General features: G+C 41.8%; 1 protein-coding gene and 1 long non-coding RNA gene across 7 annotated transcripts in view; both read left to right on the forward strand.

Annotated features, from left to right (window-relative positions):
• add3a (adducin 3 (gamma) a) overlaps positions 1-10,743 on the forward strand; it is a 59,973-nt gene extending 49,230 nt beyond the window's left edge. For 3 of the 6 annotated variants that reach the window (XM_052084178.1, XM_052084176.1, XM_052084177.1), the window contains exons 11-16: positions 359-463; positions 1,345-1,431; positions 1,925-1,948; positions 2,515-2,635; positions 4,710-4,799; positions 7,928-10,743. In XM_052084178.1, the coding sequence (XP_051940138.1) occupies positions 359-463; positions 1,345-1,431; positions 1,925-1,948; positions 2,515-2,635; positions 4,710-4,799; positions 7,928-8,178 (678 nt within the window). In that variant the 3' untranslated portion in view covers positions 8,179-10,743. The remainder of the gene's footprint in view (positions 1-358; positions 464-1,344; positions 1,432-1,924; positions 1,949-2,514; positions 2,636-4,709; positions 4,800-7,927) is intronic. The other 3 variants (XM_052084180.1, XM_052084179.1, XM_052084181.1) reach the window with 3 other exon arrangements.
• Positions 10,744-19,025: 8,282 nt separating this feature from the next.
• On the forward strand, positions 19,026-23,201 carry LOC127613258 (uncharacterized). Its single transcript, XR_007966127.1, has 2 exons — positions 19,026-20,842; positions 20,900-23,201. It is a non-coding gene; the product is annotated as an uncharacterized LOC127613258 (long non-coding RNA).
• Positions 23,202-26,673: the final 3,472 nt, after the last annotated feature.

Below are 26,673 nucleotides of genomic sequence, written 5' to 3' on the forward strand. Positions count from 1 at the left end.
GGTAAAGGTGACAGTCGTGCCTGTGGTGGTCGGAGCACTCGGGGCAGTGACCCCCAAACTAGATGAGTGACCCCCAAACAGATCCCGGGAACAACATCGGACATCTCAGTCCAGAAATGTGCAGTGCTGGGAACAGCAAGGATACTGCGCAGAACCCTCAAGCTTCCTGGCCTCTGGTAGAGGACCAGAGCTGAATGAGGGGGACACCACCCGAGGGGGGGTGAGACGAGGATTTTTTTTTTAAATATATATACACACACACACCTGTATATATGAGATGATGGGTGGAATCATCTATTCTAAAAATATTTCATGGCAGCATGATTATTCTTAGTCTGATTTGCATTTGCATTTACAGTGGATGAAAGCAGAGGAGCCTGGAACGCCGATCAAAATTGAGGACCCCAATCAATTTGTCCCTCTCAACACAGACCCGAAGGAGGTACTGCAGAAGAGGAACAAAGTGAGTCTGACGTCACACAATTATGGATGATGAGATCTTTTAACAGGCAAGATTCAAAGACTGCAAGAAGATTTTTTAAGAGTTGGTTAATTACTCAACGAACTGTTAAGTAATTAAAGATGGGTTTCTGAATGTTTAGGGTTTTTTTTATGACTGCAAGTTTCCTTATTTTGCCTGTAGGCTGATACAGTAGTATTTTGACAACATTCGGAATTTAACCAGCACAATTATTTTGTTTAATTGATATGTAGGGCTATTGTGGTTGATCGGTGGGGTATTGTATTGTTAACTCAACCACAGCTTTCTGGCAACTTTTGTAGTCATTTCAGCAATAAGATTATGCACACAGGAAATATGTGCAAGGTTCGTGGTGGGGAAGGAAGAAATACAGTACTGTACATTGTTGTGTTTTGAAACCTAAGAAGAAAGGACGATCTGTAATGATCTTGTAATTGTTCATCCGAGGGCAGATTTTTCACATCTGCAACATCTTTCCAAATGTAGATTAGTATTAATGTAAGGAACCCAAGCCAAGCAAACAATTTTTTACATTACTCCATACATTGGCTTTCCATTTTCAGGTACTGTAAGCACACCTAATTTTTATTTAATGTAACAATTTTAAGAAGTGTGTGAATGTCATACAATACATTTTAGAATATTATACAATTATGTTTTATTTGACTTTAGTTTGCAGAAGACAATAACATTGTAATAATGCATGCTATACAATATGATTTTCTTGAACCGGACTTCTTTCACTTTTAATTGAGGACGCCAGGTCAGAAATGTACTGGCAGTTCACATCTGGATTAGTAAAACAGAATTATTAGTATTATTTTTGCTTTTTTTTTTTTTTAAATTGGCCCCTTGTTTTACAGATTCGAGAGCAGAATCGGTGTGATGTGACGACATCAGGGCCACGCTCGCAACACCTCGCTGGCATCCCAATTGATCAGCCACGACGAGTAAGACACAGTCCATAAATAAAAACCAACAAATTAACATTAACTGCTTTAGTTTTGAGGCAATCTTACGTTGAAGTTCGCCAGAATCCATGAAGTGGTTCACATAGCACTCACTGAATACAGCTGGTGTGTGATCGATCCCAATAAATGTCACGTTCACGATCCCTTTTTGATTGACTGTTGACAGTTTTAGGGCGTAGTCTGTCTTTGACCTAAGTCGTTCGCGTTTATTTTGAGATCTAAGCTGTTTATTTACTTCAAGTGGTCACGTAGTAACCCCTCGCGGCCACAAGGGGGAGCCAAGTGACGACATCCTGCTGCAAAACCTAAACAATTACAGTGCAGAATACAATGTCTTTCTATCTATCAATTGACGATGGTGCTATGAGCGTAGAGTGATTTAAAAGCTAAAGTAATACATGCATATTGATGTAAAAAACACAACCTAACTTTTTAATGGTGACTTGAGTGTGGTTGGTATCTTGTGTTGAAGGCTCAAGTGCAGATCCACATTCTGGTAAATACCCACAAATATGTATTTATTATTGTGTGCAGTATCTGAACATTTTCCTCACTTTTGTGACTTTTGTTCTTTTTTTTTTCACAGCACAAACTGCATGGTTTGTTGTCGTAGAATGGTCACAAAAAAATAATTCACATACTACACATCATCAAATCAGTGTTGTTATTTAGATGTTAACATGCAATGGCATGTTGAAATACTCGGATGTTTCACAAATATGGTCAAGTTGCAGTATTGTGTGCATGCCTGTGACTTACCACAATGGCTACGTATGTGTGTTTCATTGTCTTGACTGTGCAGTTTTGACATTTCTCCATCTGGGTTTAAGATATCAGAATATTTCTGTCTTGAATGTTTGAAGTATTGCTATACAGTTTTCCATAATTTAGAAGCTTTTTTTAAATGGAAATAATCAAATATTCTAAATACTGGAGTGGATGTGTGCTTTTATTCTTCTATGCCTTAACGATGCTATTTGTAGCCTATTCACTGTTTTATGTGCCTTTTTTGGGGGGACTACAAGTGCCTCCCTCCTAACTGTTTGTGTGTGTCCACGGCAGCCGTACGTGCCCACAGAGGAAGAACAGATGGCCCCACTGCCTCCCAACCCTTTCAGTGAGCTGTCAGAGAAGGACTTGCAAGAGTATCGCAAAAACGTGGAAAGAAGGCAACTCGGTCTCGGTAGGTGGTGCACAGCCACACACACATTTTTTCCCCCATCACAGTTGGTGCTGAATTGTTCATGCTCAACGATGAAAGACCCTTGACAGATTCAATGATGCACCTGGTTATGTGCACTCAGAGACACGTAAGATTGGCGGTTTAGGAAAAAAGTGCCGCCAGTGTACATTGAGATTATTTTAGCAATATTTCTTTTTTCCATATTGGATGAACCACAGACATCATCTTTTCGTGGTTTCGCTGTTGGCTCATTAGCAAAATAAAAGGCATTTGAAGAAAGTTGAACATTTTAATACAACTGGCCTCATTTCGCTTCATTTGTTTTCAAACAGGACTAAATGTGGATTTCTTACACAGTAACTCACAGGGCCAAAATACATTAGGCCTAGTTTAATGCCACCGAGGAAAGATATGCTTTAACAAGTCTGCTTTATCAAACATACTAATGCTTTTTCTTTCTTTTTTTTAAACGGTATCATTGAGGTATAATTGACCAATGTGTTTATTATTGTGATTCGTAGTTTGCCATGGTGTACAGCTGTTCTGCATCATACTCTTTTTTTGCCCATTTCCATGTACCTAAATGAAGAGTAAAATACGTCGGTATAATGCGCGGTATCCCTGGAAACTTAAAACTTCAATAACAAATATATTATTAAATAACTATCCATGAATTGTTAACTTTTTAAATGAATCTCATGTATCGAATCTCATTAGTGTCTTGATTGTATCTAATGGTTTTTTTTTTGCTGTGTGTGTTTATAGTCTGTTCCAGGAAACTCACAAAAACACACAACCACTTTTTTTTCCAAACAACAGACCCATTGTTTCTGTGTACAAACATACATACACACACTGAGCAGCAAATGCTAATCATATTAGCTCTTAGACAGGCATGGGAAAAATCAATAGTGAACAGAGAAGAGGAGGAAGTCTCAACACTGCATTCTACTCAATACGTGCAACCTTGCAAGATATGCATTCACATGTGTTCATTCATATACTATATGTGCATGCAGAGCACAAATACGGTGTCATTGTGTGTGTGCGCGTGTGCGTGTGTGTGTGTGGCGTGCGGGCACAAGAGGCCAGTTTGACTAAGATGGCAGAACGAACAGACAGCAGGTCATCCCACCCGCCTCATGACAGCCTTTCGTTGCTATGACACGGTTGCCCCCGCAATCCTGCGAATCCCCCAGTGGCCAATCTGGATGCCAGCTGGAGACCGTCTGGGCTGGCCTAAAACATGACATGGCTACATGCACATACACAGGGCCCAAGCAGTCATCAAAACAAGTCATTTCATAAATGTCAAAAGGGGATATTAAACACGGTATTTGCGATGTTTGTGAGTTTTCCACAGACACGTAAGCACCGACATAAAAACAAATCAGCACTTTCACAGCCTGTGATGCAACCTGAATGCATGCGAGTGTTGTGAGCGAGGCCTCAGCGTACTCAATGCGTAACCCTGAGCGTGCTAATTAACGTGTCATGATTTGAGAGCATCTTTTGTACATCGTGGTGCACAGCCACTTCTGCTGCACTGCACTAGCACATTAACTGGACTAACGAATGTTGCAGCTGAAAACATTTTGTTAGATCACATAAGATGTAAAATTCCTCCCGAAAAAAGTCATGGTCGGTGTGGTCCACGTGCCATACTTTGCCCACCGCTGGTTTAAAAAGCTCATGGTAGAGATGCAAATTCCAGCTTTGAATTAATGCAACATGTAACACCAATAACAAAATAGAACATCCTGAAGAACCTCCAGTACACTCTAAGCTACTGTCAAAGTAATAATGTCAAAGAAAGAGAAACCGTGTTCTCCAAAAAGCCAAATAGGAATCCGGCGAGCATTCTGTAAAATTTTCAGAAAAGCATCTGTCCATGTCTGAATCTTAACTTGTGTGTGTTATCACTAATCTCTTGACTCGGCCTCCCCCCCGGCTTCTCTCCCGCCCCGCTCGCCCCCGCTGTCTTGCCACCACTTCAATCCACCCAACACCCCCGCACCACCATCTTGCAATCCGCTCTTTCTGCATCCGCTACCAACCCCCATCACCCCTGCAGATGGCGAGCACGAGCTAACCTCGGACGATGGCTCCACACTCTCTCAGTCTCTGTCTCTCACCCAGTCACCACAAAGCACTCCAGCTAAAGGTACCAGTCACTGCATCAGAGCTGCCTCTTTATGCTCCTGCCCTGTGGGTCTGTTGAGATGAAACTCCTAAACTTGATGATAAATATCCATTTTACCAGAAACGGCTGCGCTAAACACAAAACTGAATGGGGAAAACTGAAACCTTCATGTCACAACTGGAATGTGGGAACACCAACTAGCTTAGCACCTCAGTCACATCAAAAAGTCTTAATAAAAAAATTGCCATAAAAATATAGACTATATATACGATAAAAATATGCTTTTTTTTTTAACCTAACAGTCTACTTACTGTATGCTGGGCACAATTTATTTTGAATCAGGGGAGTAGTGGTCCTCCCTGGCCGCTTCCCATGGCAACTTCGAGCTCTTGCCTAAGCACTCTTCCATTTTTGAAACTCACCTGTTTTATGATTTATTTTTTTTAATGATATGTTTACTACAATGCACTCACAGGTGGGAAAGGAGAGTCACACTCACCGGTGCACACTTTTAAAAAAAATCTATACTTAAGCTAGCTAGCAGCTAGGGTTATTGTGTTCAGATACATTTACACGATGCTTTAATGACGTTATCACCTATTGCAGATGGATCTGGTATGTGAACGGGTGTTCACTGTACCCTTCCCCTTCTATTTATTTCATATGTCCTTCACATGCGAAACCAGCAGGATTACCTCATTTAGCCGCTCTTTCTTAAAGATTTGCTAACAACACCACAGGATTGACTTCCTGTCAGCTTCCCTTCGAAGCCTAAACACACACAACAACACGCCAGCAGGAGCAATTAACCCGCAGCGGTGCACAGACTCACGGGAGCCATCTTTTATGACGGCGCAACTGTGAGGTCAGACAGTTGTGCTTGAAAGAAGGTCATTTGTTACATGCTTCATTTTCAGGATGACCTCAGTGTGTTGTTTGCGTTTCTTTTGTGCCATGAAAATAACCTGAGAAGTGTGACACTCGCAGGCTGTTACGTGAAGAGCGGATAGAGTCTGCTGTTCAAAACCGAGCCCTACTTTATTTATTTATTTTTATGGTGAGGCTCTTTAGGCTATCAGGTCAATAGGTTCTACCTCGCCATGTTATGAAATATGTCAAGCATGAGGACAGCGGAATTGCAGCACTCGCCTAAAATGGTGTTTGTGTACCCAAGACAGCAATTGATACATTTACCAAACGAGTATAGTGTGGTTAATTAAACCATTAAAAGCATGCACGTTAAATGCAAATAAAGTTGCATTTTTAGCTACCCGTTTCGTAGTTTGAACGAAGGAGGATAATTTCACTACAGATTTTTCATTTTTCACAGTTAACTTTTTTTTTTTACTAGAATATTAATTGTAGATTACACAATTGACCAGGAGCATGATGTCACACTTTTTTCACTTTTAATTTTTGAAATCAATACATCACCGACAAACGTGTAAGAGTATATTTTATGCATTTATTTCATTTTCAGATTTTGTGTCACTGTAGTCATAAACGATCAAATAGATAGTGTGAACATGTGACATGTTGCCCCAAGTTGGGAAAGTTGTCTCACTAAATTGGGGTAATGTGTAGCACTGGATTTGGGGGAGAAAAAAAAAATTATCACTGTTCTTTTTTTTTTTTACTTGAAAGAGAACATTGGTGTCAACCAAAGAAAATGTTCATCATTGAGCTTTACACAGCAAGCACTTGATTAAAATCCTCAGGGAACTGCTGGCACACACGCTGTGCCTGTGAGCCTGAAATGCCTCCTTTACCTTTCTTAAACTGAAATTTCAAGTTTGAATGGAATTACAAAAAAGAAAGCAATGGTCTCCCCTACTATTATAAATAATACTAGTAGTAGTATTCATTTGTCCACGTTCGGTAAAAATAAGATGTCTTGTAAATTTGACATGCCACAAAGAAGCGTGTTGTCAATAAACCTGCCAAATTTGAATGAATTTTAAAATTGCCACGCAAATGTGAGCCTCCAGAGTTGTGAAAAACAGAGACCTCATCCCAGCTGTCCGACTCTGTGTGCACTTCAAACATTCTAAACATCAGCTGTCACTCAAATACGTTTGTACGAGTTGTGCCCAAATGACTGTAGTAGGAGCCTGAGGCTGAGTAACGTGTGCCGCTGTGTTTCATAATAATAATCTTTCCTTGGACTGTCTGTTATGTGGACCCGCATAGCGATAGAACACATTGTCACAACAAATCATGTGATGAGCCCCCCCGCCAGACTGCGTGCTAGCTAGTCAGTATGAGATGAGTATGAGAGAACAGTATGAGATTCACTCTTTGAAATCAACAGATGTTTACCGTATTTTCCACACTATAAGGCGCACCTAAAAGCATTCCATTTTCTCAAAAGCCGACAGTGCGGCCTATAATCCGATGCGCCTTATATATGGAGGTAGTCCACATTGATTTTTGTTCTCTGTTAGGGTTCCTCTGCCATCTCGTGGTGATTATTAGCAGGAACCAATTGTAACCTAAAAGGGTTCTACCCGACACTAATTGGCATGTGCGTTTGCCAACACACACTCCAACAGACAACTACTTTTTTGAGCTATGTGCAGTCATTCTGAAACGAAGATAATACCAAAAGCATAGTTAACTACTGACTAAACGAAGGAAGAGGGAGACAAGCAACACCTCAGAGGATATTTAGCACCTTGTGGATGTGAGCCCACGAAGTTTGTGTGCCTATTTGTTGAATCAATTGTCTTCATAGCTTTTGTCTTTCATTTACTGTTTTGTAATGCCATTTGTATTTATATGTTTCATGTCCGTGTTTGTGACCAGTTCTCATGGCTTGGTTACAGCTGCAGCGGTTGTGAAAGCTCTATATAAGTAAAGCTGTATTGCTTTGTATTGTATTGTATTCCATTTAGCGTAGCATCACCTAGTGTATGAATAGCGCATCCCCAGCCACTATCATAGTTTCTATTCTATGCCCCTTATAATGGAGCGCAGCCTATATATGAAAGCAGATTTAAAATCGGCCATTCATTGAAGATGCGCCTGATAATCCGAAATGCATTATCGTGCAGAAAATACGGTAATTATTTTTCAGAATTAAACGTAATCCGTGTCACATTTGTTCATTGGTGTAACATGTTGCCCCCGTCCACTCCCCGCCCCTGCAGTCAACCACGAGGGCCTGATGAACGGCAAAGACAACCATTGCAACGCGGACGAAGAGTTGTGCAAACGAGTCAGCCAGCTCAACACCAGCGCGGAGAGCGTGGAGATAACGCTGCGCTCGGGCGACAAGATCGAGGAGGTGTTGTCTCAGGAGAGCTCGCCCTCCAAGTCGCCCAATGCCAAGAAGAAGAAAAAGTTCCGCACGCCATCCTTCCTCAAGAAGAACAAAAAGAAAGAGAAGACTGAGGCCTGAGGGGCCACCAAGATAATAGAAAGGGGAGGGCATCTTTTTCTGTGTTGTCTTGTCTTTGTTTTCCTGATTTTTGTTTTGAGAGTTTTTATATACAAAAAAATGATTTGGAGAAAAAAAGAATTGGTTTGTAACAAAAACAATTAAAAAAAACAAAGTTCCTCAGGCAGATGGACAGATGGAATGTGGTTGGGCACTTTCAAGTGAATCACGCATGCAGTACTCCAAGTTGGCTCAGTGACATCCTGCACAATCGTGCTGAAATTAGAATTTTTAAAAGTACCACGAGTTATTTGATGTTTTTTTTAATCTAGTTCTCAAGTCACAAGTGCATCATGCACATTTTTTTAAATCTTCATCTGGCTGTACATTGAGTCACTGAGAGCCTGCATGACAGATGACATCACACTGGACAGCTGCCCTCCCTCAGTAGCCACAGGGTTTGTGTCCATTTGTTTAGTGGGCTCTTTTTATTGTGCAACGCTCTTCTTGTTTTTGCGCTTCTGCAGCATCAACACACGTTTACTCACCAAACTGGAGTCGAGCGCCTTTTTGCGTATACATCTCAAAAGAGCCAGCAGGACACTGTATATTTATGTAGCATTCTCCTACTTACTTTTGGGACAAACCGGAATTTTTCTTTTTAGTGTAGCTTGAAGTCATCGCATGAAATCGGACCTTTTTTATTGAACATTTGTTGGAGCCAGCATCCTTTTGTACTCATTTCAAAGCTATTTTCAAGGCGCCTATTTTGTCTTTCGCCAGGAGGAGAAGCGGTTGCTCACACTATCTTTTAAAGTAGAGGACATGGATATAACACAGATATATTTGACAACTGGATATGTCGGCTATAGATTTGTAACTATATTTTTTTATTTTATTGTGCTGCACTTTCCACTGTCGTGTGGGATGGTTTCCCCGTTGAAGGAAACTGTGAAGTTGTATTTGGTCAAAATTGAGCAAGTAGCAAAGCAAAGGCCTGAATTGAGACAAGTGAAGACCCAGAAGGTGAAATCAGTATGAAGAAAGAAAAACAAAAAAAAGACTGTTCATATGCAAAATGATGTCTGTGCTCAGCAAAAATAGTATAAAAAAAACAGGAAGTGTGTTGTGCTGATACGGCTAACATCTGCAGTCACCAGCTGATATCAGAATAACAGGAGTATTAGGGCCAAACTTGGGGAGAAGAGCAATATTACCAGATAAAAATGTGGAATGGAAGAAGAATACCACATCCTGTTTCATTTCCATGCAAATATATATGTAGTGATTCTCTGCGAGCAGTATTAAGTGATTTCAACCTCAATCTAGGAAAATTTCTTTTTTTAACACCTCCATTTTCATAGTATTTTATCCTCTTACATTCTTCTTTCGAAATGAAAGAAAAAAAATTCTAACCGTACATCTATTATTGTAACATTAACAACCATTCTTGTCATATTGCAACATTATTCTCGTAATTTTGCATTTGTCATAAAATTATTCGTCGTAACATTTCAACTTTCATAAATGTGATGGGTTTTTTTCTTATCAAATTAAGTCTATCCTCATATATTGATTTTATTCTTGTAAATAAGAGGTTTTTTTCCTTCTAAGATTTTATCTATGTACGTAGCAGTCCCCCCTCACCCCCCACCCCCTCCACTTTTCAGTCTGGCCCTCATACTCCAGTGTAGTGAATGAAGTATGAAGCAGGGATGACTTTTGTACAGTGTTGCTATACAGTCTGTGCTGAACGAGTGTGAGATTTTAAAGCCATATTGTATTGTTTTTAGACAAGGGGTTGTGATCCAAAAAGTGTCTTCACTGACCCTGACGGGACCTCTTGTTTAATCCCCTTCATGACTACATGGCCCCTACTCTGCTTCACTCCTTCAGAATATAGCTTTTCATGCGCACATTCGATCCTTCTCCTCAGCCCGTTTCACCACCCCTCTTGTGCAACGTTTTTGGCAAATGTGATATCGCTCAGATGAGCTGTAGTTGACCTGCATTCCCCGCACCCCCTGCCTGGTGGGACGCACCATGTACCAAGATCAAAGCCAGCAGCGCAAACTGGTTGATTTGGACGTCAGGCTGAATGTTAGGTTGTATCCAAACACTTGATTTTGGCCAGCAGCTGGCTGGAGTGCGTGGATTTTTAAGACGGAGAAGGGAGGAAGGGTAGCTACACAACCTAATAGCAGCATGTTTTCAGCTTCTTTCATTGCATTGCTTCTCTTGATCATCCTCCATTCGTATGGCGATATTTATTCTATGTTTTTTCATTCAGTATTTTATGGGCACAAATTGCTCCCAGGTTAACTGGACATGCATTGCTTCATTTTGATGTTTTGGTTTCTTTGCACCTTGCGCTACTAACGCTTCCCAATCCATGTTTTCTGTTTTTAAAAAAAATTAAAATTTAAAATTAGTCAATAAAGTTTTCTTTGGCATGCCAACAATGAGCCAAGCGACTTTTTGACCTGTGAACACCCTCCTCTATAAATGCTAATCTATGGAGTTGCTTTTAGATGTATCGCTAATCAGTGTACATTCACAAATAAACTGTATTTTACCTAAATGAAAGCTAATTTTCATCTCTTATTGCATCCATGTCACTCAGTTTATTGTTTTGCACTTAATCCATACTCAATCATGTTCTTTTGCACCACTGTTGTAAAGCGAGCAGTTCAGTGAGGTCTCATCCTTTGTTACATTCGTAATGATTGTTCGTTGCATTGACGCGCTGCATACGGGAAATAACTGGTTCTTTTGATTTGTCTTGGATCGGAATAGATATGCAACCTGTGTGTCTGTGGAACGTTCAATCACATTTACAAACAATGCTGAATAACCAACAATGGGAAAATGGCAGGCACAGGAAATGTGGACCTTCGTGACAGGAATACCAAAGCCATTAGAAGAGGCCTTGAGAATATTTTGAGAGAAACGCACAGCCGTCTATGCACTCAAAATAATGGAATACATTTCATAATCAACCCAATTAAACCAAATGTATGCACTGCTGTTTTGTACCTTTCAAGGTTCAGTATCACTATGACATGCCATAAATATCCTTATCGTACACACCCGGTCATCATGAAAATTTAACAGAATAGTCAAGCTATGATATTTTAAGTGTGCAAACATATGCACTCATACCAGCACAATAATAGGTCTCTTAAAATGTGTTTCCTCCAGTTTATTTGGCAGTTAATTTATTATATCAAGGCTCGAAATAAACCGTTTTGTATCGCTGTTTGAACGTCAACATTTATATTTTGTGCCTCATTAAACATATTAAACAGCCATCAAAAGAAGGAAATAGAAGAGGTAGAATGACAGAGATGATCCCAAAAAGCTTTGCTGGGCTCACATGTCACCACGCACGGGCATGAGAAGGTCGAGGGGAAGCTCTTTGCTCCTCATGCAGAAGCAGCTAGCGAGCAACAGCTGTGGGTGGTCACTAGTGCACCTAAACACATTGCAGAGTCCCTCATAAGTCTGTAATCGTCATCTAATTGGCAGAAACAAGCTACATTCTAGACAAGTATCATACTCACGGAGAGATAACAAGCAAAGACGAAGAAGGCATGTTAAATGCTAAGCGAACCCAAGAATGACACGGCTAGCGTATTTAACACCACAATTAAGTGCTTGGGTGAGCAATTACACTTTTCTCAGATGTCTAGCTTGAGCCGCATGAAAGCAGAGAACATCCAACTTTGAATAGCAAAACAGTATTCGTATTCGCACTCACAATCACAACTTGGGGCAATTTAGTGTTACATTACCTTTCCATGCATGGTTTTGGAATTTGGGAGGAAACTGAAATATCCAGATAAACCTGCACTGCCATGGGGAGAACATGCAAACACCACACAGGAAGATCCAAGCATATAATAATTAAGTTAATATGAAGTTCAGTGGAAAAGCTCACATTTGTGGCAGGTGAATGGAGTCTCAAAGGTCAAAGGTACCGAGTGGTGATACTGTATTGACTTAACTGTTTTGCTAATGAGCCTTAGCACACTTCATTGATTAGCTATGAGAAGTCTCATGGTTCTACTGTCTAAAATTGAAGCATGTAACATCCATTCAGTTTGCTGCAAGTTACCTTTTATGTTTCCTTAAAGTCATACACCTTGTTAAAACTCAAAATGTGTATCCAAATGATGTGTTGTAACAATATTGGAATACTCTTAATAACTAATACCGTCCCTGTCAATGTATGCCCTGGCAATGGTAATGGCAACTATAACTCTAATAAAATGTAATCCCTTATGGCTTTGGACAAACCAATGAGAGGCTATAAATGCCGGTACAAATTGCATTTGTACTGTTAAACGCTGCGTTGGTATTTAAGTTCCTGTGATGCTGTTTTAAACGAGTGAATAAGTTTGACGTTCTGCCAAAAGCATGTAGCTAGCCAGCAACTATGACATCTGCAAGACCAAAGATGAGCTGCGCTGTATTTGTGGCTAAACGCAGTTCCACTTCTTGTCCCTAACTCAATGATCTGTGTCAGAACCCCAGTAATCATCCCATCATACAGTATTTCATAACAGTCACTCATTTTTATGATGGTTAGTTAGTTTCCGACAGAAATCAAAGAATTGTGGCAAGCTTTCGCAGACCACTTAAAATGACCTTAAATTTGACACCTACTCTAACTGAGCTGGTCTCTTGCGTGATGTCATACCAAATAATGTCTTGAACTTTAACTTTTGTGACTGATAATTATATATATTTTACTTGACTTTGCAGGTTGCACTTGAGAATGTTGCCTTTCCCTGATTCATAACCTCCGTGTATGATAAAGAACCAATGTATCATTCTCCACAAGCGTGAGCCAAAAAGCTATTCAAGGATGGCAGCATGTTGAAAGTTAACTTAGGAACTTAACTCCACTTGCGGCCCTATTAGAAAGGCATCAACTTTGGAATGAGAAGATGAAATGGACCAGACCCAATTTCTCCTCGTCACGACTTTGTGAAGAATCACAGCCGTAGCCCGTGTGCATTATTTACGGCTTTGTGCGAGCCTGCCAAGTGAATGTGATAGCTCCAGTACAGCACTTGATTTGGCAAAGCTCCTGATATAAACAATAAAAAGAGATCCAATGACTCAGCAACATTTTGTGAGTGTCATGACTGCGGCTCGTTGTGTCAGCTCGATGGCGGCTGCTCATAGTGTCACACACACACATATCCCACTACTCTTCCCTCTATCAAGGTGATTCCAGTGCATTCAAAGGGCTCTCACCTGATTTGTGATTATTATCTTGTGGCAGCATATGGAAACACAGCAATAAAAGAGATTAAACTATGGATCCCCTTAGGAGAAAATTGGTTCCAGATCAATAATGCTTGATTACATTAGTGTGCTGTTGTGGCAGGAAAACATAATTGAAAGGACGGAAAATGGCCATTTATTGTTTTTGCTCCAGGAAAAAAAAAACAATTGGCCCAGCACACCTCCAATTTCTATTCCGTCCATCAAAGTGGATGCAATTTATTGTGACAAAAGGACTCCTCAGTCTTCTCAATTGTAACAGTGTTTTCACATTAACTCACATTTACACAAAGTGCACTTAAGTACATGTTCACAGTCTAATGCAAGAACCGCATGCAATATTTAACCTTTACAAAGTTAATAATACTCACCTTGTCACTGTTGGCAAGATATTTATGTAAAAACATGCAGTATTTATTGCAGTTACCTCAAAATGTGGCAATGCATTTGAAATAGGTCTCAGTAGTGTCTTGTTTGTATTTTGGGGGGGGGGGGGGATGTATGTTAGCCCTCGAATGTCTTTTTGATTGGCATTGAAAATGTTTAGGTGACATGCACTCATGGCTTTTCTTGCCCAAAACCGTACTTGAACCCACCAGTCTTTGCATCCAATCCACTTAATGGTAATAAATAATAGAAATAATACAATACCAAATATTTATCTTTTATCTCCAACACATTCTCATATTAATATGATCTGCGAAAATATGATCAATTAACAAATGAACTTGTCTTTAACTCATTATTTTGCTATGAATAATGTCGTTTTTTATCTAGCAGCATCATATTGAGTGTTATTATTAAGATGAAGGAGATTGTCGTAGTTAGGGGAGGAAGGCAATTTGTTTCCCTGCGCTAGACAGCACCATGCTGTGAGTGTCACAACGATGAGCCTGCTTCCATCCTGATGCATGTGCTGCTGTCGTTGCGGTGGTGGAAAACATGGTCGAGCTTTTTAGGGCAAACCCCCACCCTCCCATGAGCAGCCTTGCCCCAGTCCAAACATCCCCACACAGACGCCGTGATATGACTACTAGCATCACAACTAGCAGACATTGTAGTCATGCCCAGATGCCAGCAGGAAGAACTAAAGCCTTAAAATTTTTTTTTTTTTTTAAACCACCACACGGCGGTCAGTTTGTGTCCATGCCGTTGGACCACCCACACAGAGGCTTTCTTCCTTTTGACTGCCTCACAAATAGGCCTACAGAAATTGTGTGGTCAAAGTGTGCAGTAGTGTATGAATGTACTCCTCCTGTACAACATGGTGAAAATTACACCGGTCAAGAAATATATATATATTTTTTAATCAAGTCAATTTTTCAACAGGACTGCACTGATTTCATCAGCAGCAGCATTATCATCATCATCATCATCATCATATATGTAATATATTCATGTGTTTAGTACCGTAATATTTATGTATTAAAAGTTAGGTACAGCAACGGGCGGAACTATTTTCTGAAACGTCATAGTTATCGATTACAATGCACGGTAAAATCTATCGGGTAAGCTTTTATAGGTTACAAAAAATAAAATAAAATAAAGACGATTTTGAAATCGGCATCAAGCCATCTCAGATTAAAATGTGCTGTTGAGCTGTGTCATTGGCTCTGTCTCAAAACATGGCAAAATTCATACTTAACATGGAATTTCACTAGTGCCCTTATTATATGAGTAAGTGAGCATGATACTTATTGCACATTAATCTGAAATAAAATATTATTTTTGGCAGGGGTCCTTAACCTAACCGTAGACCGCATGTGATCCACCGTGCAATGCTAAAAATAAAAAGACTCACAGCAGCCATTTTTAAAAGCTCCATGACATTCTTGACACTCTTTTTTCAGAGATCCTTATAATTCTTAAATAGAAAGAAAAAAAGTGTTGGCGGTTCCCACCCCAGCATGGTGAATTAGTGGTTTTACTCCCAGTTCTGAGGTTATGGGTTAGAATCTTGACTCCGGCCTTCCTGTGTGGTATTTGCATTTTCTCCCCATGCTCGTCTGGGTTTTCACCAGCTATTGCAGCTTTCTCCCACATTCCAAAAACATGAATGGTTGGTTAATTGATGACTCTAAATTGTCCTTTGGTGTGAACGTGAGTGTGAATGGTTGTTTGTCAGTTTGTGCCCTCCGATTGGTTGGCAACCATTCCAGTATTTCCCGCCTCTCACCTCTCTCACCCAAAGCCTCCTGGGATAGGGTCCAGCTCAACCACGGCCTCAATGAGGGCAAGTTCTATAGACAATGGACTTGTTCCCACCCCTATTTGAAGGAAATAAAATACAAATCGCATGACGTTGTTATTTTATAATTCCAGACCCGTCAATGCGGATAGGCCATAGGGGGCCGTGCCCGCCCACAAAGATGCTTGTGCCCCCCGCCCCCATTTATGGCACATATTTCTAAAAAGTGATTTGTTTTACTGTTATTTATTTTATCACAGTAATTATTCTACTGTTGTGTTCAAACGCACTCAGAAATATATTCGAAAACATTCAAACCTACTTGTAAGGACGTTCAAATGTATTACAAACGTATTTTCCCATAATGGTATTGAGGTGCTCATGCATAATGGGGGGGGGGGGGGGGATGCAGAACATAAATCATCCACTATAGCCGTAATAAAACCATAAAATTACGAATAAATAAAGTTTACTTTTATTCTCGAACATATTGGTATTGGTTTAGTAAGAAAATATTTAAGTTTGTTTTTCCCCCAGAATGCCACAAGGTATGTGCATGAGGAAGTCCAGAGGGTGGCATGATGGGGGGGGAATGCAGCATGTAAATCATGCACTCTATGACCTAGAAAAAATATCAATTTGTTGAATTACCTATTACTCTTTGGTCATGTTAAGTAATTTGTAACTAGAACTAATTACTTTTTTTAAGTACCATGGCCAACACTGGATACTGTATTCATATTAATTAGCCCCGCCCATGCAATCCATGACCCCCCCCCCCCCCCCACACACACACACACACACACACTAATGCTCGGATCTGGTGACTGGTCTGTTTCTTCCCCCTTGCTTGCCAGTCATCTTTTAGTATTCAGGGACTGAGACACAATGAAGTCCGTAACAAAAGTGCAATGGTAGAAGGAAAAAGCTGGTGATGGATTGGTCTGTGGTTAGAGCTCCTGAGTTGGCTGGGAACGTCAGAGTGTCCTCAGAGGGAGCAACATGAGGAAATAATTGAACGCTATACATCTTTGATATGCACAGGAGATACTCTCTGACTCGGTAGACGCTTTGTGAGAAGTAGATATCACAGGATTTGTACAGCAGTTGCACAGGAGTGGCCTCAATGCTCCTGCTGACTTAAGCTGTGGAAGCAGATGGAGAGCGGCTTTATGCTCTCTTACAATCAAGAGATCCCCGTGACAAATGTGGCTACTGCATGTAGGAATTAGTGGCATAGATTGCCGATGGGCCACACAATCATTTGTCCTGACTATCGACCCTCTGCTATGGCTTATATATAGGCCACTCTGTCACACCCTCCGCCCATTGTACGACTAGATTGTATCCTTTTTCTATTGGAAATCTCATCCTCCAACCCAGATCAATAGCCTCCTATTTCCTCATCGCTTGTCGAGGACTCAATACAATACTGCCATGTGCTCGACTGCTCGTCTGCTGAATTCGTTTGACACAAACTGCGCAAACTTTGCTCAAGTTGTGCGAGTTGTTTCGTTTGGTCAAGACGCATGGGGAGCATTTGAATGTGGAACGCACTGCCACACTTTGCGTCACTCAATTTGTGGCTTGTACTGAATTTATTCATGTGTGCCATACTATGTTTTAGTTCAGTTGTTCAACGAGGCGCGTTACCTTCATCCATCCATCCATCCATCATCTACCGCTTATCCGGGGCCGGGTCGCGGGGGCAACAGCTTTAGCAGGGAAGCCCAGACTTCCCTCTCCCTAGCTACTTCTTCCAGCTCTCCCCGGGGGATCCCGAGTCGTTCCCAGGCCAGCTGGGTGACATAGTCTCTCCAGCGTGTCCTGGGTCTTCCTCTGGGTCTTCTCCCGGTGGGACATGACCGGAACACCTCACCGGGGAGGCGCTCAGGAGGCATCCGAATCAGATGCCCAAGCCACCTCATCTGGCTCCTCTCGATGTGGAGGAGAAGCGGCTCGACTCTGAGCCCCTCCCGGATGACTGAGCTTCTCACCTTATCTCTAAGGGAGAGCCCGGACACCCTGCGGAGAAAACTCATTTCAGCCGCTTGTATCCGGGATCTCGTTCTTTCGGTCACGACCCATAGCTCGTGACCATAGGTGAGGGTTGGGACGTAGATCGACCGGTAAATTGAGAGCTTCGCCTTTTGGCTCAGCTCCTTCTTCACCACGACAGACCGATACAACGTCCGCATCACAGCAGACGCTGCACCGATCCGCCTGTCGATCTGCCGCTCCCTCCTACCCCCACTCGTGAACAAGACCCCAAGATACTTGAACTCCTCCACTTGGGGTAAGATCTCCTCCCCGACCCGGAGTGGGCACTCCACCCTTTTCCGACTGAGGACCATGGTTTCAGATTTGGAGGCGCGTTACCTTGACACAGTCAAATAAAAGAGTTGACATTTATTTCAGTGCACTGCGCCTGTGGTGCTCGGATGAATCACCAGTGCCATGCACCTGGAGCGATAGAAGTATACAGCTTCCGTTTTGTTCTTTCTCACATCCTTGCAATTACAGTGGCTAAAAAAGCAGTTGCAAGTCTTTGTCTCCCCCACTGGGTGACATTGACTATCGGTTGTAATAAACAGTTACCGGAATCAATGACACCAATACGATGGCTCTGTGGTGTGAGTGCATGCGTCCTCAGCGGAAAAGTGAACCCCACCCACAGTTTGTCATTGTGACACACACACACACACGTGCAAATAAACATGCACTGACCTTCAACCCCCTTGTCACGAGAAACCATGTTACAGGAAAGAAGCAACACACGGAAAAAAAAAGTATGCTGACCAAGTTGTGTTCTGGCTGGTTTTGGCTGGTTTGTTTATTGAACATAAAACGTATACAGTAATAATTTGACAGAAAATAAGGTAGATAAAATAGTAAAAAGAAAGAAATCAGTATTCATTCAACACAGTTACTATGTTCAAGGGAGTAGGAAGAAGTAAAAAACGTATCTAGTCCTACCCCATTCTTTCAATTACACATGTTGGGTGGATGAAGGATTTTGAGGGTGAACTGGGCCAGACTGCTGGGCTGGACTAGACTCCAGTGGATTTAAGTAGGACATATAGCACATCACTGCATTGCCTTGGGCCCTGGCTTCACTGGATAAACTGATTAGACTGTGAGAAACTGACCTCCACTCTGAACTTGTCCAGTCTTTCCAAGAAACATGTTTAAGGAAAGCGGCAAACAGGCTTGAAGAGTATAATTCAATAAATAGAAATCCTTAGCGTCCGATTACCCGAGGGAGAGCTGCATACATACGTAGCGAGGTCTTGTTCCCTTTCACAGACATCCATCTAAGGACTGATGGCTTTCCTCCTGCACAGAAACTACAATCACCACTCAGATTGTTCACTTCACACTACGCATTATATATTCTCTATCTGTACTTTTTATTCTTAAAATCCTGACTTTGAAGTTGTATATGGTATTTCAAGTCATCTGAATGACACATCCACAAATTAACTCAAACCAATTGATTTAACTAGTCCTCGAATGGACAGCGAACTTTTACCTGCAGGGCCAAATGTATTGAGACACACTAAACTATATTTTATCATTTCCTTTGCATTTCTGAAATTGGATGCTACCAAGTTTGGATAAGGTCCCATTCCATTGCCAGTGCACAGACCGGTCCCCCCGGGCATGCTTGGATGAGTTTGATGTGGAAGACATCTGATCTCAAGACCCAGAAATACCTTTGGGATGAACTAGAACAGAGCCTGAGAATAAGCAGGCTTTCTCTCAGGTCTAATATTAGTGAAGAATCCCCAGAGTAGATGCTGATATATTGTAGCTTTTTTTATGTTTACATGAAGGCATGACATGTCCCACTACTTTTGCCAGTGTTTCACCACCAAAAACTGAGGGCCTGTTTTTATCTTGAATATAAATCATTATCATTTTTACACATAGACGGAAGTACATTTTTGAATTGGATTTGCATCCTCTACATTTCACCTGTCACCTCAAACCCGAGAGAATAACCAGCCTCTCCTGCTTGATGAATCTATAGAAGTGTGTACTTCATGTTGTACGTGGGTATGCATCTGCGTTGTATTAAAATCACAGCGACACGGCTTCCTGAAGGACACGTTTGCTGACAATGCCTCAGCAAGGACACGGTATTATTTTCCTAGCGTCCTGTCTTTTTTCCATCCTCTATCTCCGTGGAAGCATGAGGGGAATGGGACTCGAAGGAAGATGACTAAGACAGACGCCAAACTTGATAAAGGGGTGCTCTTGCCATAAAGGGGCTCAATCGGGTCCAACCAGGCTACTGTGAGTTGGATGGGATCGTCTTCTTTTTGTCAGCCACGATGTCTACAATGAGCCACTAATAGGGGGGACTTGGATTTCCCTAAGTGACACTGATTAATAATGAGAATTAAGGCAGATCTCTCTATCCCTTATCAGTGCAAGAATTTAATTATGCCTTTAAGTCTGACAGGAGACGTACACTGAAAATATTTTTTTTTTGTAGCGCTTACGTTTCAGATTGATATAAAAAAGAAAATTGGCGTTGAGAGTGTAGTTTGATTGGAGGAAAGAATGAACTGGCCATCACATGCCTCCAATTACACGCAGAAAGTTCTCATACATGGCGCCGACGAAAATGCTGGCATACCCTGATTATGGTGCATGGACAAGGCTCGCTGTACCACTTGGCTGGATTCTACTGCTGTCGTTGTGCTTTATCTCAACCACAGTTTGTTTATTTGAGTTATTTGGCTACTCCAGAAAGAGGTATAGTTGAATGCTAGAGGATGATCATTTCCGATTCAAAGTTGGCTTTATCTTGATCACTTTGCCCCTCCTCCCGCTCCGTACTGAAACGATGGCCATGCTGTATGTGGATGACTGTTAACATAAAATTTCAAATTAATTCCTTTCACATTTACTCACGGTTGTAGAAAAGTTACGTTAATTACCGGTATGTTCTTTCCAAGACTTTTACTCACTTGAAAAATATGTGGATTCAAACAAAATGTCCGGAGTTATTCAACACAACAAGTACACGAAATAAAAGCTGAAATTCTGAACGTCTGAGTGATATTTTTTCATACAACAAAAACAAATGAATTGACCTTGCCATGCCAATACTGTTAGAGGGAACTGAATTCCTCAAACACAATTAATCAAATGAGCTTCTCCATATCGTCTTACAAAACTTATTCGTAGATTGTAAAATATTTTAATCGACAAAACAAAATGCGATTATTTGTTGGCAGTATGGAAAAGGTTGACAAGTTAAAATGGGGGAGGAGGCTGGAAGAAGGCGGGACACAAAAAGTAGCGGCTGCTTCATCCTCTCATTGTCACGTTGACCTTCCCTCTGCCCTCCCACTCAGGAATCACACTGACCTCCATTCACCGCATACTAACGAGGGCTCTGTCACCCCACGATACCCACACACAGCCAACTGTACCACTTCAACACACACACACACACACACACGAAACACTCTGGTTCACTTTTCTCTCATTCCACTCACAAGCCATGTTTTCATGTGGGCAGCCATGTAAACAATATCTCCTCTATCCCTTTATTACCGCAACACACACATGTAAGCAGACGGTGATGCAGAACCACGTTCAGTTGAAAACAATCTTGATATCAACTGGAAGTCTTTTTAACGTGTTTTGGATTTTAGTATTATTCATGCTTTTAATTCTATATTCAACTATTCGTCCATTAGTTTTCTGTCGCTTATCCTGTAGGGTCATGAACGGGTTGGAGCTATATAACGAAACCAACGTTTCTACGCTTTTATATTTCTTGCTTTAAAGCTATGAAAAACAAATGTGCAATTTTTCAACTCACCAAATTTGTATTTGCTTGTAGTTACATTATTATTGGACAGCGACCATGTATGAAATATGCTCCTTTTTATTTAATTCACGACTAAATTTTTCCAGGGTGAAGTTTGATCCAGGCACGCAAAAATGAATGTTTAATGGGAATGTGCATGTTTTTTCTCACCTCAGCACTTTACTGTATTATATATAAGCTTTCATATAGGGGCATGCATAGTGTGTCCACCCATGCACTATACACACACACCCAGCTATTAGACGTCGCCCCATGAATCACTTTAGCCTGCTTTGAACATGCATGTGTGCACATACTGTATTCACACAAGCGCAAATGCCCATAGGGGCAAATATTTTCAACATTACACACTCGTATTGGCTGTCGAAAAATATATTCCACCCCCCTTGACTGACTTTATCATGAGCATACTAAGAATTGCTAACAGCCCTCCCTCTCTTTTCTTTCTCCCCGACCAACACACACATACACAAACACACACACACACACGCTTTATACTTTCTGTACAGTGTAAGGGACATCTGCCAGAGTGCCTACGTACGTCCCTCCCGTCCATTATAATGCACACATTGTGGTGAAATCCCTGTAGATGTGAAGTGGGCTGACAAGCGCCTCTCTGTGCCTGAGGTCCCGCCTCATAAGCCATTGTAAGCCTTTCCATATCACAATATAGCCCCCCCCCCCCCCCTCTCTACATGGCAGGATATGGGTTAATGGGTCAAAGGGACAGAGCGCTGCTGTGCATTACATAGGAATTATGACTCGGTCTCCTCTCATCTTGCATATTTGCCGTAATCACCTGCAGATTATCCGACGATGAATCCCGGCCTTAATCAAAGTAAGCTTAGGGAGAGTAGACAAGGCGTGTTGACATGTTACGGTGTAGCCTAAACACGGCTGGGATGGGCTGAACGCTAATCACACACATGGAAACACTGCGGTCGTGTTATCTGAGCACGTCTCTCAAACAAGGGCGAGCTATCTGAAAACAAGTCGAGCAGCTACCGGTACTCTGGGTTGTCGTCTGAAACAAGCAGAACAGTCCAGCTGCGATCGATTCTATTCCCTAAGAATGAAATAACCTGGGTGAATGAGAATATTCACAGGCATCCTCTTGTGGAGTTGCATAAGGATGATTATTTCACTGAAATGATGCAAACAAGCTTGAATGTACGAGCAGGTGACAGAACCATCTGAAATCCATCAGGCTTTACCTAACCAATCAGCAGTTATTATTAATAATAACAACAATAACGATTTATAGTAAAATGAAAACGTCATCAAATAAACAAAAAGGTCGGTAATGTATGTGCGTGTGTGTGTGTGTGTGTGTGTGTGTGTGTGTGTGTGTGTGTGTGTGTGTAGTTTATTTCTGTCATAGCGTTTCTTGCAATTTCTGTGTTTGAAAAACCTGTTTATTTCCCTTTTAAATTATACCCCTCTGATTTGCTGGCGACCACTCTGCCTCTCCCTCAGTCATGCGGGACCGTCTCCAGATCACCCCCGACGCTAATGAGGGTTAAGCGGTATAGTAGAAAAGGAACGCATGCGTTATAGCCCATTTTTAAGGCGCATGGACGGATATGCATTGTATTCCATGTAAAATGGTTTCAAATCTTCACTCCCAATGCCAAAGAGATTATTCTTCTGTTGCTGTTGACAGTTCTTTGGTGGATTGGACCACAGTTATCATAAGTTTATCAGTAACAACCCCCCCCCCCCCCATACTTCCATTATTTATTTATTTATTTTATTTTAACAAACAAGTGAAAAAGAAAATGCAAAGCCATTTCGATGAGGCATGTCCTCTTCATGCAAGTCACACGCATGGTCATACAATGTTGTGGGATGGCATTCCAATCATAACCAGGAGACGTCACAAGTCACTCAAGCCTGAATAATATCCCACAAGTTTTCTGTTTTATGTTTGGATGAAATAAAGGTGGATAATACTGGTATTTCCTCCTTTTAAATGTATGTATTTATTTTTCTGGTTTAGCTAGTATTAAAAAAAGTTTCTTACAATGCACACCAATTGTCTTTGGATATTTTTGATAAAGGCTGTAAAGGCTTAACAGATAAAACCATGTTGGAGATAAGAGGAAGAGATTGTTCATTTTAGGTCAGCGTAATCTTATCGCTGCATTTCTCAACAGTATGGTCTGTTTCTTTTGTTTTGGTTTTAACTTTGTCATGGCCTTGTCAAAACCGAAACCGTGTGTAATGATGCTGTGTATCATGTAATGTGAATTAGGATTGTATTACTAACCTTCGTGCCCATCACCCAAATTAAACTTTACATACTTTTAAATGACGGTTTTAGTAACTCTACACCCCCCCCCCCCCCACACACACACACACTGCATTCTTTTTACCTTCGTAACTGTGCATGTGACCTGCTGAGGAGCTGGGGTCATGGGCCAGTCTTGAGGGGGTGTTAAGGTTTTGGAATGGGGGTGCGGGGGGTATCCATAAGCTCTAAGCCTTTCATGATGTGTGCAGAGCCCACCCTGTCCACCATATCTTTCTTTGGGCAGCTGAAATGAACTCCATGGGAGGGCACAACGTAACATCGCAGGCGTCTGCTTTGCACCACCCCGCCCAAAGCCAAGGCGGGCCAGCCATCTGCGCCCTTTGTCTAAGGAGGGGCAGAGCGCACCCTATTTGCTACCCTTACACCCCAACACACACACACACACACACACACACACACACACACGAGCAGCGATAGCGGTAAGCATATTTCTCAAGAAAAAAAGAAGTCTGTTTAGGCAGGGCCCCTCCTCTCGCTCATTCGCTCCCACCCTTAGTATGGAATATCAACGTTGCGTTGTCTTTTTTCTTTCCCGTCACACATTGTGGCACACAATGAGCGGCTGTGTTTGCTTGGGCGTTGCCGAGTGACTTGCCGAAATTGTTCACATAGCTCATTGTGTCTGTCCAGACCTTTATGTTTTCAAGATGGGGGGGTGACCAGACACCACCCTGAAGGATCACGCTTGAATAACTCAGCAGACTGATAACTTCTTACCAAAGTCACACTCACTAGAATTGTGGAATCTATTAAGACTAAACATAATGCAGGGCAAACTATCAGTGTCACTTATATTTAAAATCATGTTCATTTGTGTTTTGTGTATGAAATCAAATAAGTGACATTTTAAATGGAAACAGATTTGGAAATTGTCACAGGGTTCATGTCCAGGAGTGCTAGAGCAAAGCACATCAAAAAACCATTGAGGGACTATAAATGTGTGTGAATAGAAAAGAGATTGGTGCATTGGATAGAGCACAGACAGTAGAATTGGGGTGCCACTCCTGAACGATCCTCGTCTTCTTCTGGATTTTTTTTTGTGCAGTAGTGAATTGAGAATATTGAGCATATTATCATTGCCAGCCCCATTGTCTGTGAAGGGTGGCTTAGTGAATGGAAGACCTAGTTTAGGGCTTCAGAGGTCTGGAGGACCCTCTCTGCCACTCTCTCCCATTGGCCCCTATTGTTTGGCTGGGCCTCTGCCTCGCTTGAGGCCCATCCCAGACCTACTTACCCACCAACAGCAAACTGCTGAGGTTATCCGACAGCCACTGAAGGTCAATGGCAGGATGGAGAATAGTGCAGTTTTTGCCGCCCATGTGAGTTTTCAACGTCAGCCTCGCTCATACTTGGCCATTCACTGACACAGTGTCACAAGGTCAGTGTGTCACTGACTCACTATTTAGTTCAAGTTTTGGAACCTGAAAGCATTTAAATATACAAGCCGATTTTTTTTTATTCCCCCAGACAATAAATTTCAGGCTAGCGCAATGGTGTTGTGGTTAGTATCTGTGAGTGTCAATCATCAAATAATTGCTAAAGCATCAGAATCTTATGAGCTGGAAGGGACGTTTTGCATTATGTGATGTACTATTGCTTCCAGGGCGGCCCGGTAGTCCAGTGGTTAGCACGTCGGCTTCACAGTGCAGAGGTACCGGGTTCGATTCCAGCTCCGGCCTCCCTGTGTGGAGTTTGCATGTTCTCCCCGGGCCTGCGTGGGTTTTCTCCGGGTGCTCCGGTTTCCTCCCACATTCCAAAAACATGCATGGCAGGCTGATTGAACACTCTAAATTGTCCCTAGGTGTGAGTGTGAGCGTGGCTGGTTGTTCGTCTCTGTGTGCCCTGTGATTGGCTGGCAACCAATTCAGGGTGTCCCCCGCCTGCTGCCCGAAGACAGCTGGGATAGGCTCCAGCACCCCCCGCGACCCTAGTGAGGATCAAGCGGCTCGGAAGATGAATGAATGAATGAATGTATTGCTTCCACCGATGCAATGAAAGCAAGCTTACTATTATCTTTCAGTCCCAGATAAATCCTAATGGAAGTACCGTACCTTTCACTCTCAATGCTAAACTACCTTAATTACGAACATTATCATTTGGAAGATGTTGCTGCAACTAGTGCATTCGGTACTGGAAATGACACTGATTGTAATGAATCAAATTTGTTGACTAAAAGCGGAACAATTTGCAATGGGGAACATTAATAGGAGCATTTATCATGATTAGACAAAGTCTCAGAGATTGATTCTGTTGAACTTTTGTATATTTGTTTCCTCTTGACTCGATGAGGATTCAAGAATGGATTGTATATACGGTATGCTGCTGGTTTATTTTGGGCTACAGCACACAAAGGTACAGGGGCTGACTCACAAAAGTTGCTGTGTGCGTGCAGAGTGTGATGACACTTGGGGTCGTAATTTCGTAGACAGGCGCACATGCTCTTGCCGGAAAAACTGGCGCAGCTTCATAATAGTTCCTGAGTTTGGGAATTTGAATTTGGACCGACTGAACATATTCCGCAAGTGGAGCTCTTCTAGCAGTTCCTTGCAAACATACTTTCCGCATGCCAATTTCCCGCATGGACTCCAGCAAGCCTCTGATGCTTTCACCATGTAGACTGTGTACCTCAACCGCACTGAATTCAAAGGGAATGAGAGGTACGTCTTCGATTGGCCGAGAATCAAGTCAACTGCGTTCACTTCCCCAATGGCACAAACATCCATTTCTAAATGTGTCCATCTACGAAAATGCTTAAAGAATGAAAAAAAAAAACCTTCACCTACGTGCACAGTTAAGACTGAACTTTGCACTTGACTTGCGCTGAGCATGAAAATAGGGCCCTTGATCCTAATCAGGTCGTTACCAAGA

This window comes from Hippocampus zosterae, chromosome 13 (genome assembly GCF_025434085.1).
Source record: "Hippocampus zosterae strain Florida chromosome 13, ASM2543408v3, whole genome shotgun sequence".
In the NCBI taxonomy this organism is placed as follows: Eukaryota; Metazoa; Chordata; class Actinopteri; order Syngnathiformes; family Syngnathidae; genus Hippocampus; species Hippocampus zosterae.